This window comes from Musa acuminata, chromosome BXJ3-6 (assembly GCF_036884655.1).
Source record: "Musa acuminata AAA Group cultivar baxijiao chromosome BXJ3-6, Cavendish_Baxijiao_AAA, whole genome shotgun sequence".
NCBI classification, from domain to species: domain Eukaryota; kingdom Viridiplantae; phylum Streptophyta; class Magnoliopsida; order Zingiberales; family Musaceae; genus Musa; species Musa acuminata.
The window spans coordinates 40828436-40848955 of NC_088354.1; the positions used below are offsets into that span (position 1 = coordinate 40828436).

General features: G+C 38.5%; 3 protein-coding genes across 3 annotated transcripts; 2 read left to right on the top strand and 1 right to left on the bottom strand.

Annotated features, from left to right (window-relative positions):
* Positions 1-3432: 3432 nt before the first annotated feature.
* On the top strand, positions 3433-6011 carry LOC135639705 (aluminum-activated malate transporter 1-like). Its single transcript, XM_065153570.1, has 6 exons — positions 3433-3831; positions 3922-4062; positions 4149-4421; positions 4824-4936; positions 5263-5415; positions 5511-6011. Exons 1-6 carry the CDS (start codon positions 3549-3551, stop codon positions 5907-5909), a joined length of 1362 nt encoding a protein of 453 aa, XP_065009642.1. The 5' UTR covers positions 3433-3548; the 3' UTR covers positions 5910-6011.
* A 2555-nt stretch (positions 6012-8566) lies between these two features.
* On the top strand, positions 8567-14107 carry LOC135641560 (uncharacterized). The gene is made up of 5 exons (XM_065157002.1): positions 8567-8713; positions 8797-9552; positions 9637-10015; positions 12228-12355; positions 13170-14107. The coding sequence occupies exons 2-5, from the start codon at positions 9457-9459 to the stop codon at positions 13623-13625; spliced, it is 1059 nt and encodes a 352-aa protein (XP_065013074.1). The 5' UTR covers positions 8567-8713; positions 8797-9456; the 3' UTR covers positions 13626-14107.
* Positions 14108-14336: 229 nt separating this feature from the next.
* On the bottom strand, positions 14337-17522 carry LOC135641561 (ADP,ATP carrier protein ER-ANT1-like). Its single transcript, XM_065157003.1, has 3 exons — positions 17108-17522; positions 15072-15443; positions 14337-14925 (listed from the first exon to the last, which is right to left on the bottom strand). The coding sequence occupies exons 1-3, from the start codon at positions 17432-17434 to the stop codon at positions 14611-14613; spliced, it is 1014 nt and encodes a 337-aa protein (XP_065013075.1). The 5' UTR covers positions 17435-17522; the 3' UTR covers positions 14337-14610.
* Positions 17523-20520: the final 2998 nt, after the last annotated feature.

Consider the following 20520-nt stretch of genomic DNA (forward strand, 5'->3'; position numbering starts at 1 on the left):
AGAGTGGGATAGGAATATAATGGATCTTTATCTCCTCATATTCCTAGTGTTTAAGCAACTAAATTCCCCAAGCGCTAGTCGAATGGCCATGGAAGTGTAGAGGCTTAACCACCATACGATATCAACGTAGTTGGGAATGCCTATTGTCAGAAAAGGAAACCATCAAAATGTCATCTTTTTGGATCGGGATAGGCTGAAAAGACAAGGAGGAATCCGTAGGGAATGACGAAGAGAGAGCTTACGTGCATGTCCTTTTCACGTAGTGAAAAGCCGCATTCGTATTCTTGATGTAGATCATCTATCAGAGTTAGATTTGCTATTAATTCAATGCACGTATTATATTTCAACATGATAACATCATAATTGTTAGATTTTAGACCTGACAAGCTTAAGTTTGCTCGATAGACTTTATACTTGCTTAAAATGCATAATATTTTCTAGCAGAAGAGAGTTTGGGTAGGAATGGAAGACCAGTTTCTTGGAAGGTACAAGATGTCAGATGAGGAGGAGCTCAAGACAATATCTTCTTGTGGATGTATGGTCTGAAGATTGACTCGTGGATGGGTGGGGTATGTGCCTTATTTGCTATCTATCTGATGCGATTTCCTTGCTTTGGATCTTGACCTGACCTGACATATAGAATTCATTATTCAATTCATTTTGGCATAAAAGGGAACAAGAAATGTTAGTCCGATTCTATATAGGGGTTCAATTTTATAGTTTTCACATTTTTCAAAATGAATTAAAGTCAACAGTTACCTGACAACAAATACGTTACCTTATGAACTCGATACGAACGAAATTGTCTATCCATCGTACGTCGATCGAGAACAAAGTTGTCTTCACGACTAAATGATGACCATAGATTTCGTATAATCATCTCACCAATAAATTGATCACTTCGATTTCAATTTAAAGATTCCCAAATGCATCTACTAACCATATAAATAATCATATATTTTTATCCTTAAATCTTATTAACCTTTACTAACTTAAATATCATATAGGTTTTTGCCCGTATGGATGCATTTAAGAATATATTTGAAATGTGCATGGAGTGCTCAATGCACATTTCAAATCATATCTAGCTTGGATACCGTATTAAAAATGCTGATACTTTTTCAGGGTAGCATTAGCATTTTAACATTTACAGGATGCTAATATATATTTTTTTTAAATTCGAAAGTACCCTATAACTTTATCTAAAATCACAATGTTACTAAAATAATTTAGCGAAAAATAATATGATTTATATTTTTTATAAAGGTATAATTTAATTTATTTATTTTAAAGATTATTTTATACCTATTTATTTGATTGTATTTTTATTTATTATATATTTGGGCCATATGAAATTTTTTATAAGATTACATACATACAATCATTTATTTTATTTTATTTAATAATTTAAATAAAATTATGTATTCAATTTTGAATAAATATTAAAAATATTAAAACGATAAATTTGTTATAAAATATTTAATAGACTATTGAAATATAATTTTACCAAGCAACACTTATTTACCTCAATGCATATTTAAATTACAGTTTTCATCTCCTATTTATTAAATATTCAAAGCACTTCATGCTTACTCAAATTTCTATCTTCGATTATATATTAAAAACTCTTAAATACAATCTATATAGTTTTGTAGGATCAATGAACGAATCTTCAATAGGAGACTTGTGACAAGTTTGAACGTAATTTAATTGAGATATTAGTTATCTGAGACGACTCAAAATGAGAATATGGAAATGATAAGAACACAACGCAATTTTAAGATAATTATTCCATTGGATTGGAAAGTAGTCGTCCACATCCATTGAATCTGACGTCCGCTTCCTTTGATCCACTTGCTCGATACCATCTTCGATGAACTGATGATGAAAGTAACAAATGGCCTTTACAGTCGTACTATTTATTTACACAATATTTAAGATATAATTTAATAATAAATTTTAAAAAGATTGAAGGATATTTTATTTAGTTCGCCCAAAAAATACTTACGATTAAATCAATTAATAGAAAATGAAGTCCATATAGAAAAGCTACCTAAGACATGTCGTAAGTATTAGAATCTTTCTTACTCCTCGCTGCCAAAGACTCCAAGAGTGAAATCAATCTGTGTAAGTAACATCTAATAAATCTAAGGAATTCATTAATGGACTTTACTTTGTTGGACAATCTAACCACACTAATCTTTTTTTTATGATAATATCACAAAGAGAAATATAATTGGTATATATGATATCAATATGTTTAATCCTCTCTTCCCTCTCTTCATCTCGCATATTAATATTCGCTAAATATCTCATCTTTTAACATGAAATTAACTTGGTTTTAGCTCAAATATGAGTCGTAAAAGATGGATTTGAGTCAAAATTATGGTTCTATTAACTTGAAATTTTCATCCGACAAACATAGATAATTAGTAACTAAAGTTGTTTGCACATCACTTTCGTTCTTCTCTAGTGTTAGACTAACATATGTCTTTTTCCAATGATCATGTTTTCCTCGGTCATTGTTAAACGAAAATGACTCTCATCATGATGACTTGTCGTAGATTGAATATAGTTCTTAAAATAAAAAAAATAAGAAAAAAAAAACACATAATATTCTCAAGGATAAAGACATAATATCGAGCACAATTTTTTTGATGCAACACAACTACTCTCAAAGTGTCTCAAAAGAGAATACAAAATACTTTAAAGTGTCAAACCCTCAAATACACAGACCCTTGTTCTTCAAGAAAAAAATCTTAAAAATAAATTTCATATAGGAAAATAATTCAAAACAAATCATTACTTGTTCAAAGTAAAAAATGTTTTGCAGCGTACGTATGCATCCAAGTCACGGTAGGTCTTAATCCATGTTCCTCGACTCATCATCTTCGGCACGCATCTAACAGTGTGGCGAACAGCTAGCTGCCACCAACTCTCATGTCGGTAAAATACTTTGGTGAGAACAAAAAGGTCTTTTGACTCCCCTCCGGTGGTACGGCCCTACGGACTGCTGCTTTACAGATGGAGCAGCGGGTTCTGTACAGCTTGATCCGGTTAAAAGAATGCGTCAGAGATTGGTACATATGCATGCGGTCAAGTGGGTGGAAACGACTGAAATATATTATTTTCGATCCATGAGAACTCTGGAAGTGACGTCTCTTGACTACTTTTGTGCCTCTCCCGAGCGATGGCAAGTGATGCACTGAACATTCCTTGTGACTCGAATATATGCTGTGGCACTGTGATCATTCCAATTTCGAAAGGAGAATCTGAAGATATTTCTTAATATTCTCACTACCCTTCTCTCTCGAAGAATCCTTTAGCTACCTAGAAAGCCAAAGGAATTTTGTCCAGCGTGCAAACGCATATTCCAATCTTATATAAACGACGTTGGAGCACCATTTCCTTCTCATCCCCCTTTGCCTCCTTGTCCCGTAACCTCAGGTTGACCACCCGACCAAGGAGGGAAAGAGAAGCCTCGGTCGGAAGGCCACTACCTTGTGGGGTTTCTTCCACCCGCTTATTTCCACCGTCAAGATCAAGCTATGGAATTCGGTCTCCAAAGCAGTCAGAAGATTGGCTTCTCGCCATGGTGGTCCAACGCTATCTCACTAGTAGACTGCCTGAGCACAAGAGTCGTCGAGTTCTTCAGGAAGGTGAAGAAGACCGGAGAAGATGACCCGCGACGGATCGGGCACTCCTTCAAGGTTGGGTTGGCTCTCACAATGGTCTCCGTCTTCTACTACGTGACGCCCCTCTTTGATGGCTTCGGGGTTTCCACCATGTGGGCGGTGCTCACCGTAGTGGTGGTGATGGAATACACAGTTGGTTCGTGAGATCTTGTACTGCCATGTGTCTCGATGTTCGATTATAATGAACGTAACGAAAAACTGACATCTTCGTGATGTTGCTCCTTAGGTGGAACTCTAAGCAAGGGCCTCAACAGGGCTTTCGCAACACTACTTGCTGGTGCACTGGGAGTAGCAGCTCATCAGATAGCGGTCCACTGCGGAGAGAAAGGAGAACCGATACTTCTCGGCCTCTTCGTCTTCGCACTTGGTAAGCATAATTTCTCATACTTTCTCATCTTATGGGAGGCCATGCATGGGGTTCTGACGATGCAGTACTGCATGTCATCCCTCCAGCCGCGGCGGCGACGTTCTCTCGATTCATACCGGAGATCAAAGCAAGATACGACTACGGGGTGACGATATTTATACTGACGTTTAGCCTTGTGGCGGTGTCGAGCTATCGGGTGGACGAGTTGGTGCAGCTGGCTCACCAGAGGCTCTCCACCATTGCCATTGGCGTGGCCACTTGCCTGTGCACCTCAATCTTCGTCTTCCCCATCTGGGCAGGAGAAGATCTCCACAAGCTTGTGGCTGGAAACTTGGAAAAGCTTGCGAGCTTCCTCGAAGGTATACGAACAGTGCTATCGAGGGCCACAGGCCGTGGCCCGGCATGTCCACCCTAACACTAAATATCCTGCAGCTGAGAACAGCAAGCATGCTTACATGTGCACCTTAGAACAGTACAATTCTTCATTGTCATTAGAACAAAAAAGCATTCATTCGCAAACGAATCGGAGACAGGATGTTTTGCCCATGGCATCATGGGCCTTCCACCAACTTGGTGCGTCTCCAATTCCGCAAGTGCCCACGCTTTGTTTTGACTCAGTAGACATGTGGTGCCACCCATCCCAAGGTGTAGAGGCAAAGAGCGCGATCTATATTGCCGTACAAGTAGTAGAAACAATCATGAAGTTCAACTTCTGCAGAAAAAAACATTCGATGGTTCTAATTGATGGATGGAAATGGCAGGACTGTCGGCAGAATGCTTTGCGGAGAAAGGAGGGATTGAGAATTTGGAGGGCAAAACCTTTCTGCAGGCCTACAAGAGTGTCCTCAACTCCAAGCCCACTGAGGACTCCTTGGTAAGTCAATCCGTCCTTCCAATGTGTTATAATACTAGAGGTTTCTAGGGCAATCATGGTCTTACTTTCTTCTTTTATTAATCAATTAACTGATGGACAAGCTAAACTTTAACTTGTGTGCTTTATAGTGGTCGTCATCTTAAGTGCAAGTGCACCAACATCACACTTTTTAACGGAGACTGCTTTTGTCGTCCCAACCTGAGCCAATTACCCATCTTAATCTAAACAAGTTATTGTAGTGAGCAAGACGACGCCACGCCATAAGATGGCAGCAATCTATCAATGTCCCACGAGTTGCTGCAACTCACTATTGTTCCTTCTTGCAGGCAAATTTTGCGAGGTGGGAGCCGTGCCATGGTCGTTTCTGGTTCCGTCACCCGTGGAAACAGTACCTAAAGATTGGAGCTCTCAGTCGTCAGTGTGCTTCTTCCATGGACGCTCTTGCTGCCTACATCATCACCACCTCCACAAAATCCAAGGTACATTCTCTCTCTCTCTCTATCAAAACAGAGAAAGAAAATAATAATAATGTCGTGCTAAGGAAATCTAAAGACCCAGTTGAGTTTACCCGCAGACGAACACGGATCCGGATCTCCAACTAAGGATCCGAGCTGCATGCAAGGAGATGGCCGCCGAATCCGCCAACACGTTGAAGGAGCTTTCAACGGCTATCCGGACCATAACCGTGCCTTCCGCGGCCGGCCGGCACGCGTCGGCAGCCGTGGCGGCGATCGGAAAATGGAGGGACTCCCTTTCCGACGACATCGCCCTGCCCGAATTCCTCCACGTGGCGACCACCGCTTCCCTCCTCGCCGATTTGGTCCTCCGGGTCCAGAAGATCGCGGGCTCGGTTGAAGAGTTGGCTCGCCTCGCCCACTTCAAGCAACCCGAGCCGCCAGTTCACGATGCCAAGATTAAGCCGGTTGTCGACGAAGATAGCCCGTCACACCTGTCCATTACCTTAGAGAAATAAGAGTCTATATATATATATATATATATATATATATATATGTATATATATAAAGAAGAATATTGGATGGGTCGTGGTACTTCAAAACTTGTCATGTGATAATATTCTTAAATAAAGATTGTGTGCCGAAATATTCTTTCAATAGCTCAATTAAAGATTTGTGTCCGACTAAATCAACGAATTGGACTAAACCGAGATTATAGACATTTCTTGTACACGTACATGAAATAATATACACATATGTAACCAAGAAGAAAGAAATTCTAATAGAAAATGAGGTCATTCGCGTGGCATAAGATGGGCCATATATCATTCGATGATTTAATATTTTGATCGACTGTTATTGTTGATCGATGGCTAACTTTAAGTAATTGGGAATTAGTGGTTTATATTGTGTTGTCGTACTTATTATATAATGACCTCAACTATTTTGACGCCAAATCTTTTTGGATAAAAGTATAAAAATTAGCTTTTATGCAATTTGCCAAATTTAAGTTAAATCGATCATATTAAGGATATCCAGAACTCAATTTTGTGTATTCTTAGTTTTGTACTCAACCTTCATGTGGTCATTGATGCCCTTTGGTTTTGTGGGATTTTATAGATGTCAACAAGTCATACATGAACAATATATGATTTAGGCTGTCTTAGTGTAGACCATAGTGTCTACTTTGAGGTGTCTTGTGATATTGTAAATTATAAATTAAGATTTTGAAAAAAAAAATTATGGATAATTAAAATTTCACCATGGTTTATACATTAGGTTTTTTTTTTACATACATGTATGTATTTAATTCTAGCAAAGATATTACATGCATGTATGGCATATATGCCCCATCAAATGGTAAGATCCTCAACATATACCCCTTTTGGAGAACATCCATCGAGAATACTCAAGTTAACCACTTCTAACCATGGTTACAACGCCAATACTCTTAATACCATGGTAAGAATCCAAAGGGTATTCCTATACATTAGAGTTTCAATTAGAAAGGTCAAACATAGTCAACTAACTAAGATTAAACATAATGGCCTATATGCAATTTTCAAAATTTGCAATTTATATACAAAAAGTTAGACCTACCAATTATATAATCTTATTACCAAGTCATGATACATTTTGTTTTTTTGTCGAAAATGAGGCTTGGAATTCAACTTCAACTGCAACGATCACTTCAATTTTTGTACCCAAATAATTTGTAAGAGCAGCACAAGAAGTTGTTTATTCTATAGTCTTCACTTCATTTTTCAATAATATTTGCATATGGTTTTCTATCTCCTCTTTTATTATTCGATATATATAATTTATTTCATCAATTTCATACTTTAGAAATAATTATTTAATCGGAATAATCTCGATCTTCACCCTATTTTACAAAGTAAAATGCCAACCAAATGTGACTACCAAGTCAGACATGAATGCTATCCTCTTTCTTAAAGCTCTCCTAAATTTGAACCTTGGTGTGCTATATAGGTAAAAAGTAAAAGGAATCCATCCTTGGGTGGGTTGACTCTCGGTATATATGTTCTTCCTGGAAGCATCCAGTTGGTGTTGGCATTAGGTAAAATGTCGACATGATGTCTGCTATCAAATATTAGCCCGAGTCTCCAAAGAAACTGACGTGTGAAATCACCATTGCATCTCTCTACCTGTTTCGAGTGCGGTAAAGGAAATAAAAGACTGTCACTTTAACGAGCAAGAAGTAACTCTATGACAAATGCACATACACTAATCGGCTAAGCAATCCAGGTTTATGACAGAAAGCATGCAAGCCAATACAACAAGAAGATTAAATCTGGAACTGCTGTGAGTGAGTGAGTGAGTACCACTCGAAATATGAACCATCTACAGATCAATCCCTCTGAGAAGATGGAACAATGTTGATGTTTGCATGCACGAGAGCAACCCCTGAGGTGGAGTTTGAGCTGTGCCCCACTGATATCCAAGTGGCCTTAGAGGAAGAAGATTTGGACCGCTCGCTTAGTCTCTGAGGAGACAAGGCATGCAGATTCAGCTATAGCTTTAGAGAAAGCGAGGACCAACATCACATAAAGGAGCATATCACACCCTCTTAATCTTCGTCCTCTTTGTCGATCTAGTGACCACGAGCAACTGTGCTGAGCTGTGCAACGACAACGAGCGTGTGACTTCCCCCTTTCTTCCCACCATCAGCTTCTTCAATAGGTCTCTAGGTTTTAGGGTTTACTTGTTATCACATTGTTCGCAGAAGAGGCTACGCATGCTTTGGGGAATACCTAACCTTCACGATTCCCATAGAACTTTGCTGCACGGTGTGTGTACGTACGGATTCTCCTGTGTCCGGCCATCTCAAAAGAGCTACTTAATTAAGAGATAGATGATAAGCCTCTATGGTTACTTTACGAGCTCCACCACCACGCATATAGGGCACTGTTGATGAAGGTACAGCTATTGGCTGATGAATGATGACGAAGATACACCATAATCGCATGTGGTAAAACACACACATTTATCTTGTATAATATAGAGATAGGTTGGTGTAGATAATAGCCTACGATTGTGACGTCTTGGTCATTATTGACCATCCATTGTGTAAAAAGACATGATGACTGCATTTTGAAGTTAAGATAGACGGATGATCCAATTTAAAAGCCGAACGGTTTCAATTCGGATCGAAACCTGATTTAAATCAATCCGACCCGATCCGTGGTCACATCTCTCATAATTACGAAATCGATCCGGACCGATTGCCTCCATCCTCACCGGCGCGGTGATTCCTCCCCGCGACGGCAATCTGATCGCCGTCGATGCGTCTTCTCCGTCGAGGGTTCCCCACGAATCCATATCTATCTCCCTCGATTCGTGTCGCCCTTTATTGATTCTGGGCTCCATCTCTGCTACTGATTGCAGAATCGCGGACCTCAGGTGCTCTCCCACGGACGATGAAGCGGATCTCCGGAGCGTACCAGTCCAGCTATGGAGATGACGAAGGCGGCGCCTCGTTCTGGCGATCTCTCGTAGCTCTCCGCCTCTCCCTCTCCTCACGGGTTGGATGTCCAGTTCATAGCCGGCTCAGATCCGGTATCTTAGATCGGAGTGTGAGACAACGGGATCCGAATCCATCAAAACGGGTCCGACGAATTGACTCCGTTCCGGCATGAATCCGATCCGTTTTGCAGGTGCGGCCCAAGGTGGTCTTCTCAGTTCGACGTTTCCGGCCAACTGCTATTCGTCTTCGTCGCGTCGCCCCCTCCTCGTCCTTCAAGCCCTCTCTCTTTGTTCCCTCAGTCCTCCACGGAGGATTAGCAATTTCCACTCGTCTCGATCGCAACGTTCACCATCATTCTTGCCCCAATTCATCTGGCTGCTTTTAGAAGCGATCTTGCGTCGCCCCCTCCTCGTCCTTCAAGCCCTCTCTCTTTCTTCCCTCAGTCCTCCACGGAGGATTAGCAATTTCCACTCGTCTCGATCGCAACGTTCACCATCATTCTTGCTCCAATTCATCTGGCTGCTTTTAGAAGCGATCTTTGTAGATCTTTCTGCTCTCCCCGCAGTTCTTGATACACGAGGATGGGAAGGATCCGAACCTTAGGAGCGATCCTGTCGGTTCTTTTCCTTTTGGTTGCATCCGTTGTTTCATCTCGTGTTCTACTTGATGATGATAAGGTAAAGTCTGAATTTTTCCTTATTTTTGCTCCTGCGTCGTTCTTGAATTGGGGTATAGGAGATGTCTGATAAGTTCCAGATCAGGTTTCGGTATCTGCGGCCCCGAATCCGGTTGCTTCAGCGAAAAGCAATGTTTCTGGATTGAGCCAGAAGCCTCCACCAAAACCTAACAACTCAACTGATCCTGGTGGTTCTACCTATCCACCACAACCCAGCAAGATAGAGAATAAATCTCCACAAAATTCGATCTCTGGAGAGCAAACCAAGAAAGATGATGGTGCAACAGGATATCCGAGAAGGGAAGAAGACAATGCTAAATCTGGAAGCTCTGGCTCGACTAAAGAGAAAAGTATGAGCCCGACTAAACTGGAAGATAATTATGTGGTAAAGGAGACTTGCGGACCTCAATCTACTAGATGCGTTAATGATAAGTTGGTCGCTTGTCTTCAACATTCTGAAAATGGTAAAACAACCCTCTTGATTTTCTAATTCTGCAGTCCAAGCTATGCATAGTCGTATGTTCTAGTGGAATAATGTTACTAGATGGTTAATTATCCTTCACATCTGTAGTGTTTTTCGGATGATCTCCCGTTCCTGCAGAAAATGTAGATGGAATCTGGTCTTCAGGAGCAATTCCTACTTCTATTAGACCTTCAATCTAATAATTGTTCTTTACCTTTGAAATCCATAATGACTAGTTACGATTTCTTGTCAGCATTCCTGATACTGGGATACCTTTTATTGTATTTTAACTTATTTCTTGAAGCCTGTCTAAACCCTTTTCAGATTCTTCATTTTTTCTTTGAAAATTATTCAATCTTCTTTATAGTTTTATAAAGCTTTGCAAAGGATTGTACATTTGCAATCTCCTAACTCAATGATCTGAGCTGCCCCATCATATTGCTGCTTCTCTTTGTAGCAGTACTATTTTCACTTGATAAATACTGCTCCAAGCTGTTGTAGCACCACTTCAGTTTCTCATAACATATGCCTCTTCTCATCGCTGAAACAATTTGTTCCAGTCCACCTAATGCAAGCAGAAGATCTCAGCACCGAGTACATTGTAGTTATGGCATTCAAAATTTGTACTGATGCCTCAGTATGATTTGTTATTGGAGTTTGGTTTGGGACAACATAAGAGTCTTATGTGAACTATAAATTATTTCTCTATATATTGTGCAGTTAGTTTTTAAAAATAGAATTTAGACAGATTACATTTTATTAAATTAGCTACAACATAGACAACATCAAGAATTACTTTTATAGAGTTTTAGGGTTTTAGTCCAACCATTGTATGTCCTCATCACTTCTGCAACTTACTGTTGCAAAGGCATTTTATAAGTTGGAAGAGCCCATTTGAACATGTACATGCACAATTTTGCAATTATCGGCTGTGAGGGGTTGGGGGAGTGCACATTCTTTAAATAATAGAGGGGTCAATGTTGGCCTTTCTAGTCTCCCTCTATGTTGTCTTTGCCTAGGCAGAAGATTTTTGTAATAATAGTTAATACCTTACTCGTCCGTTGTAAAATACCTCAAAGGCAAACAAGATACGAGAATCAAAGATTTTGCATCTTTCTCCTGCTAATTCTTCTATTATCTTTTGCATTCAGTATTCTCCATTTCCTTCTTTGTATGAACTGATTAATGTTACCGACATGTTCTATGTTGGTTTCTACTTTATCGTGTATGATCTATGTGGCAAGTGTTTAAGTGACAGAAGCTGTCTCTCTGTAGAATTCAAGATGCATATACTGACTCTACCTCCCCAATTGATGGGAGCCTTGTGCACTGAGCTTGCTGTTTTTGCCCTAGCTCTGGCCATCCATGGTTTGTTGGGTAGAACATTACTTAAATCTAGGTCTTTGTCATGTCCAGGATAAAGTTTACATCCCTCTGTCCTAATGTAAGTTGCACCATTAGTTAGTGGAAATTCACCAAGAGGAAGCAAAGGCTTAACTAGGTTAAGCTACCTTTCAAAATCTCAGACTTGACCTTTTATACCATGGCGTTAGACTAGTTTCTCACCAACAAATTTCAGAAAAAATGAATGTGGTTACTGGCTTGATTATAAGAATTTTATAAACTTCTATGAAAGAATTAAGCTTGCTTCCAGATGATGTTATACATTGAATTTTCAGTTTCTTTTGCTAAAAATTCATAAGATCCAAAAGCTAAAAGAAAAAAATGACTGGGAATCACCCAAATTAAAGCAATGATCTCATGGCACTATTGAAACTTATTCAGATGTAAGTAGTTTAAAGGGGATACATAAAGCAAGTTTCCAAGTAAATTCAAGTAGGTACCATATTTTTAGCAATTGTAGCATGGCAATAGGTACCAGAAGTTTGACAATTACTAACGATGAATAGGTCCCTTTTCCAATGGGATACTGTTTGCAGCCAGCAAAGATATCCTGATTTTCTGCTTTTCTTCATAGATTTCTTTGTATCTCCTTTCTGTGTTGATTGTTTTTCCCAAAAGAAGTATTTTGAGGATAAAGTTGTTTACACGATCGAGCGCCTTTCATAAAATTCTTGTTTCTACACTGCTTTCTTTCTTTTACATGCAATTGTCAGATGAAAAAAAATCCAAGAAAACCATGAAGCTTTTGTATTAGTCATTTTGTCCACCTCATCGTATCTTTGTTTGTTCTCTGCTTCCATTATTTGCAGATTCAAATAATTTGTCCCTTTTAGTCCAGAATATTGGGGATGATGATTTTAATGTGAAAATTTGGGGAACACCTGCTTTACATATTGATCATGATATTGGACCTCTATCCAGAAACATCTCCAAGAAGGTTCATTCTCCTTTTCACTACCATATGGCTTTCCTTAAATTGCAATGTTTAGAACAACTATTTTATTTAGATATGTGGGAGATAGTATCGTTGAACATGTTAAAATGTCAACAATGCTTACTATGCCTAGGTTATTCTTAAATTTCTTGTGCTGTGCAAATGAAGAGATTTGTTTTCTACTTAAAGCATTTATTAGTAATTGAAACTAAGAAATAAATATATGCCTTATTTTTTATTTTTTTATTTATTATTTTGATCAACTTGGACCCATTGATCCAATCCGACATTGATCCCAATAATATTATCCATAATTGATTCCATTACCAATATTGATAGATGAAATAACAATACTAGAGAATATAAAGTATAAGAAAGAATTTAGCAAAAAAGTAGTGGTGACTAAATTGATGATCTTATACAAGATTGATTGCTGGCATTATGTCAAAGAAGATATATGAAAAAAGGTTGCTTTAAGATCAAGTATATTAGTTGTATAGAAAATTTTACCTTGTCATGTGCAGTTTAAGCTCATCTAGCCATGTAGGAATCTCTTTTAATTCCTATGGCTTGGGAAGGGATGAAGAAATCACAAGCTGTCATCTCACGGAAAGTCTGGAATTTATGGAGCTTGTGCTCTTCAGATGCATTGTTTGCTAAGCTAAATATATGATAATCTTCTTTTCCCGAAAGTTACCTTTATCATTACTCTTGTTGGATACGGGTCTATACATCTTTCTTCTCTTTGGAATATATATATATTCCTGATGTGTGGAAAAGCAACACATTTACATGCATGCAATGGCTTTTCTTGCAGATTAATATTCCAGTTAATTATTGGAATGTTACAGAAATTGTTCTAAATGCGGGAAAAGGGGACTGTGTTCTTCACATTGCAACATCAGTTTCTAACTGGAACCTTCTCCAGCAGTTCCTTGCTTATGCAACTCGTCTGACCCCAATTTATGGCACCTACTTTTTACTTGTTACTGTGGTTCTTGTTGGCGGAACATGGGTCTGTTGCAGATTTAGGAAGAGAGGAAAGAGAGATGATTCTGGCATCCCATACCAGCAGCTTGAGATGGGAGCACACCCACAGTCCAGTTCTGCAGCTGACTCCATGACTGTTGATGGCTGGGATGAGTGGGATGATGATTGGGATGACGAATCAGTGACAAGGCCTCAGAAACACACTACTCCTAGTGTTTCATCGAATGGTCTTACTTCAAGGACTCCAAAGAAAGATGGTTGGGATGCAGACTGGGATGACTAGGCTTTTAACGAGGTAAGAGCATGGAAGTTATCCAAGAAAGAGGAATGACCAAGGAAAGTCCATCTCAAGGAAAGAAAAAAAGAATGTTACAGCTTACAGAGTATGAAGGTAGCATCAGGTGGATTTTGCATGAACATTTCAGATAGAGCTTGTCCTGCTTAAAATGTTCAGATGGGTTTCTTGGAAGATGAAAGCAATCGTGTGTTTGTAAAATTTTGTACACTAGATTCAGTTGTCATTCCATATTCCTTTCGGTTGATACATAAAACAAAGTTATGTTGGCCGAGTCCAATGATCTTTGATTGGAACATTCAATTTAGACAGTTACACACAAAATGTGAAACTGTATGAATGGATCTGTTTGGTTACAACTTCATTCCCTGTGGATGGTGATTACATCTGAGTTGTAGCATTGAAAGACATTTACTTACTATGTCTCTAACCAAGCGAAGCATATATGAGGCACTGTCGTCATTTGATGATTTCTGCTTCTTTTCAGAATAAATAGGAAATGATTGGGCTTTGTCTTCTCCATGTTGTTGTTGCCTCAGATTCAGGGTTCGCTAAAAGCATAGCTGGGTGATCATCAAATATACCTTTAAATATGGATACATGCTTTCATTTCAAGCCATGGCTGAACCAAAATTACAACTTAGCAGGAAGAACGTGAAGCAGAGTGCTAACACCAAGAATTGCCCCCCAAAAAAAAAATGGCACAACCTTCAAAACACTATTTTCTATTGCTTGATCTTTAGCTGTTGAATTGTTTCAAATTATATCTAGAAAATTGACAAGTACAATTTCACATACTTTACATCTTGTCTCCTTATGTACAAGGTAATTAAATTTGGCATAGAGATTCTCTTCGGCCAGTCTCTCTTCCTCTAATTTCCAAAGACTGCATTTCTTGCAATGAGAAGCATCATTCACAACCAAATATGTATCATGAAAAATGGTCTTTATTCATTTTTCAAACAGGTCAACATCATTTCAGACCCTCTCTAAGCTTGTGCTCGAGACCATAACCGTGCCCACTTGTAATTCGTTGGAGTTGGTCATATCCTGCAAGAACTCCTGCTCCTGCCATACCGGAAAGCATGTTTGCAGCAGCCCCTCTAAACAGAGCAAATGAACCCTCTCTGTAGACGATCATTCTCATTGCATGGTATGCATTTTTATACTTGGCAGGCTGTCCAGAAGTCAACATCATTCTGCGGCGCAGTGTATCGAAAGGGTATGCACAGATGCCAGAAAATGTCGTCACACTCCAGCCCAAAATGAAACTGGCTAAGAAGTTACCCTGCAACAAATCAATCAATTTCTTAATGGCCAATAAAGAACAGAAGCGGAAAAAGAAATTTGCTTGTGAGCGAGAAATGAAGCACCTATGATCAAGTAAATTCACAGCTCACAATCTCATATGAAGAGTAAGTGTTAGACAATTACCTCTAGCGGTCCAACTAGAACAACAGGCTTCAAGGTAACGTAAATGCCGAAATACAAGCCCCGATACATAGTGATGCCCATTATAGAAACCCCAAAACCTCGATACAAGCCAGCAACGCCATCACTTGCTACTGTCTTCCTGTACACATCAAGTAGCCCTTTAAACTGGCGTTGACTGTTAGCCTTGGATTCAATTGCATCTGTGGCTAGCCGGGTTCGTGCATAATCTAAATGGTACAGTAACATGGATGTCATTGCTCCAGCTGCACTACCTGAAGCTACATTCCCCGCTAACCACTTGATATAACCATCTTTCTCTTTTGAGCGACCAAAAAGGCTCCGGAAGTAGCCCTTGAATGCAAAATTAAAGGCCTATTGGAAAAAAGGGCAGGGCCAACCGTGTTACTGTTTAAGATAGTTCAAATAATAATACAATTAAAAAATTGTGTTGAAGGATATTAAAGCAAGGGTATGAAGCACAATAACTACAAGTGTGGACTTCACTAAAAATTGAATGTTTGAACTTTTGAGCTATGTCTATTTAGATGCAAGGAACAAATTTCTTTGAGGCATGCATGTCAATTGTGTAAAACTTGAAGTGTTTGAAAATTTGATGTATTGTCTAATAGAAGCAGAATACAACTTCCTTTGAAGCACATTTTATTTATATAACTTATATTTTCTTTATGATCTCTTATAAGATGTTTGAAAAGTTTGTATGGTTGCGATGAGAATGTTAAGGTAGATGAACACACTTAGCAGGAACAATAGAAGAAAAATAATATGTTTATTCATGGACAATCAAGTGCAACCCTAATGCTAAATAGTAAATAAAATGAGGAAAAATTATTACTAAGGTAGCATGCTCATACTTAAGGAGATCTATATATATTGTGGCTAAATGAGACAAATCGATAAACATTGTTAGTGAGGTGAGGAGAGATAAAGGGAGACTAAAGAAAATATTTGAATTTTATTAATTTAACTAGAGATTTTTGTATAGAGCTCAAAGATGGAAAATCATTCATGAAGATGATCCCAAACAGTTGGAACATTACAGCTTGTTCATATTGTTCTCTCTTAGAACGACAATCTAGCTTATTGTTTGTTTACAAATTTTTTTATAGGAGAATTTACTCATATTAAAAAAAAAAGAGTAAGTTCATCACTGCAACAATGAACACCTTGCGTTTATAGCATATCATATTATCTTTTGGTGACAAATCACTCATTAAAGTAGATGCCTCATGCAAGGACATGATAACAAAAAAAAACATAAATGTGATTTAGAATGTTCAGAGTTTTTAATGCTCTGAGAAATGTAATAAACTTGTTATTCAATGTGATGACCAATCAGCCTTTTCCTACTTTGGTCTTGTTTATAATTTGGTTCTCCTGTTGTTGTCTTCTCTGATGACTCATGCACTCCATTAAAACAATCTGCTGTAAACTCAACAGCTGCAAACATTTAGCATGTCGAGCAAGCGGGACGTGAAACTGCAAGGCTATCTGATAAGAGGAGACCTAATCTATCAAGGTGTTGCAATAACTATAGGACACTCTACACCAGCTGACAACTAAAACGTCACACACATCTTCTGTGCTAGAAGATGCTTTAGGCACTCCCCAACCAAGCATGCAAAGCATCGGCGCCATCCAAGGGAATCCGATTAAAATTTCAAACATTCCACCTAACTAGAGTGGAACTTCTCCTCCTTGTAATCAATTAATTCAGTAATATTAGTTCAAAGATGGGTTACTGAAAAATAGGCTCTAAACCTATATTATCTCAAGTTGTATCATGAGTTTTGCTGATGTGATTAATTTTCTCATGAAGACATCATTAACCAATGATATCACCAGTAAAACATTGTGATTTCATATTTTTCTTCTGAATATTGCATAATATGAAATTATTTTTAACTTTGATTCTACTAAAAATCATCAAAAGAAAGCAGATTTAAGAACGATTACGACAAATACTCTCATGCAAATTTACCCCTAATTCTCGAGGCATACTCCTAGAAATTTCCAACCTGGGTTGGGAAATATCGGATGACATTGGCCTGGTTGCCTCGCCAGAATGCCAGAACCCCTTCCTCTCTGAGAACCCTAGCGAAGCAGTCCCGGATGCCTCCGTACGGCATCGTCAGGTACCCCCTTCGCATAAGCTCCCCCTGGTTCTGAAGCAGGAGCTTCACCCGCTCCACGGGCGCGGCCCCGCTCTTGGCCACCACCGCGGCGGCCCCGCCCATGAGGAAGTCCGCAGCCATCTTCTTCGACGGCGGCGCCGCCGCCGCCACCATGGCAGCGTCGGCGGGAGGCCCCATCTCGCCCTCTGCGTCACAAACTTTCCATCGCATGCTGTGACTAAATATGGAATTGGAAGTGGTGGGAATTAAGTTCTTGTAAATAAAGAGGAAAATGACGAAGAAAAAGATGACTGTGACGAGAGATGAGAGGTTGAGATATATGATTCGAATCATCATGTCACGGATGAGTAGGACACACAATAAGATATGGGTACAGTTCATCTGGATCCCGCAACCCATGATGTTGAAGCGGGCTTGATTGGGCCAACATCAATTTTCTCAACTTTTTTTTAGTGATAATATATCATAATCATTTGGTAAAAATTAATAATTTAAAAATCTCATTTAATAAATTTATAATAATATTAATTAATTTTATTTGTAAATACCTTGTCCTCGATGATGATGATTGATAGGGGTAATAATGACGACATGACGTGTCACGACGTCGGCCCCACCTGGGCGCCAATCTGTCCGAGAAGGAGGGCAATAATGCTGACTCGACACGCGCTGATGTCATCCGCTCTCGGACAACAACTTCGTCGTTGTCTGACCCTGCGCGCTTGACCAAAGCAGAGGAGGACGACGACCGAAGCTCGCCCATACCCTGCGGCAGTTCGGTTCTCCACGTAACGTCTATAGCAACGTCAAACGCCATTAGAGGTACGATCCTGCCCCCCGCAGGCAGGCACATCATGTAACACTAAACCACCCTATAAATACCCCCGAGTTCTAAACGAGGGGGAGGACACATCTTCACCAGAAAAACTCCCTTCTACATCATCTGACTTGATCGTCGGAGGGGTCGGGCTGAGCTTCCGACCCAGCCCGTGTGTAGGAACAAAGGCGAGGTCGCACCTTCCCGGCGCCGCGAGGAGGCTTCGCTCCACACGCAATGTCCCGACCATTGCAACCGGCCACCCCGGCTGTCCCAAGGAACGCCGCGCGAGATCCCCCCCCTGCATTTGGACCCGAACCGAGCCGCGACGGCCCCGGCCCCGAGACCACGGCATACAGTTGTTTCCCGCAATAATGATGATGATGATGATGATGATGAGGTCTTGGTATATGATATGTTAAGTTATATTTTGATTGTCAGACGTAAAAATTAGGTCTTGGTATATGATTGTCAGACGTAAAAACTACTGATATATCAAAATTATTTAGTAAAAATTAATAATTTAAAATCTCATCTAATAAATTTATAAAAAATATTAATTAGTTTAATTGGTAAATATGATAATATAGTCCCCTTGTGTTTTGTAAAATAAAAAAATAAATAAAAATAATTTTAAATATTATGTAAAATTTAAAAATATTTATAATGCTTGAATTATTCACGACAGTTATTTTTTTTCTTCCTTTTATTGTTTGTTTTTTTGTTAAAAGTGTTCTCTCGTTTTCTCCTCTCCCACACTTCTATTTAAAATTTTACATTAGATTAGAATTTCAATGTCATTATACTAACTAATTATGAAAATTTAACTATAACGACATATTGATTGTATATGTTTGACATGTGAATATTTTAGATCAATCCCTCAAAAGATATATACCTTCAATTAGACAAATTTTGTTAATATCGGTCCATTTAGATTTATTTATTGAAAAATTGAAGGTCCAAAATCTCATAAGATATAAATTTTAATATAAAATATTTGTTTGGTGAGGATGGACAAAATATTGAGTATTTGAAATTGATATATTTTTTTTAAAAAAATAAATCTCAGCATAAAATATTTATTCAATAAACCTAATATAGTAAATTTCAAATAATCATCAATCACATACCTTTGTCCATAAAATACTTCAATTTTTTTATAACCAACCCTAGCTGACAATCAAAATTGACATCTACTTATTTCTTTTTCTCTTTTTATTTCAAGGGTTGACAATGGAAAAAGAGGTAAAAGTATGCAAGAATGAGATTTATTTTTATAAGAAAAAAACCCTATAAATTTCCATTACATCAAACAACATCTTCACTTGTACAATATTATACCTAGTGTACAATAATACACTAATGTTTCCAGAAAACTGAAAGAAAAGATTAGTTTATGCTTATTTCACTTGTAATCAAAACTAGGTAGAACATCAACTCAATCTAGTCTCGAGTTAATGGACCATTAATCAGAGTAGTGGGTTAGTTTATTGGATGATAGGTTTAATAAAAAATTAAAATAAATAATTTTGTTATAAATAATAAATAAGAAATTTTACTGCAAAATTAAATACATCGGGATCAAAGATAATTTATAATTTTGTTTTTTTTCTGCCAAAAAAATGCATATTACAACATGATGCTATAAATAGCAAGCAAGCTACCATGCTAGCAAAACTAAAAGCAACCACGTAACCCTGAAGAAATTTATGGAATCTTCAAAACAAAAAATTAGGTTACACACCAAGGGAAAATGCATCACAACTTTGTAGCACGAGCATTCCCTTGTGATAAAAATATATGAACAAGGTATTCTCCAAAAGAAAATAAAAAAATATATATGACAACTATATAAATTTTACATTAATTGTTTAGATGCCAAACTATTATATCATAAAATTAAAACTGTCATCTTTAACATCTACCGGATAGGGAATATTCTGATAATCAATCTCATCCAACTAGCTGGTAACCATATAAGCGCCAATGTGAACAATGAGGGTTAAGTCACCCCCCACGGGACAGTAACGTGGAGGCTATTCAAGCTGGCCATATCGATCTCTGTGGATAATAGTCTATGGGTAGTCATTTGGGTCTGTCCCTCCTCGGTCGGCCCCTGTGGACAATAGTCCATGAGAGGTCATTCGAACATGTTGCCTCTATGGACAAAACATCAAAAGGAAGGTATTACGGTCACTACAGGTCTACCACCCCCATGGACAAAATGCCATAGAGAAGTTGTTCAGGCCTGCTACCCCCGCGGAAAAAAAAGGGGAAGGTGTTACGACCGTTACGGGCCTGTCACCCCCGTGGACAAAACGCTAGAGGAAAGGCTTAATAATTGTTACAAGTGATTCTCTTTGTTAGACGGTTATAAAAGCTGACCCTTGGTGTTAGCCTACTGGTCGGATCTCTCGAAAATTAACTCTTTATACCATATTCTAATCCAAAAGCTAATTTGAGTATAAGAAGGGTC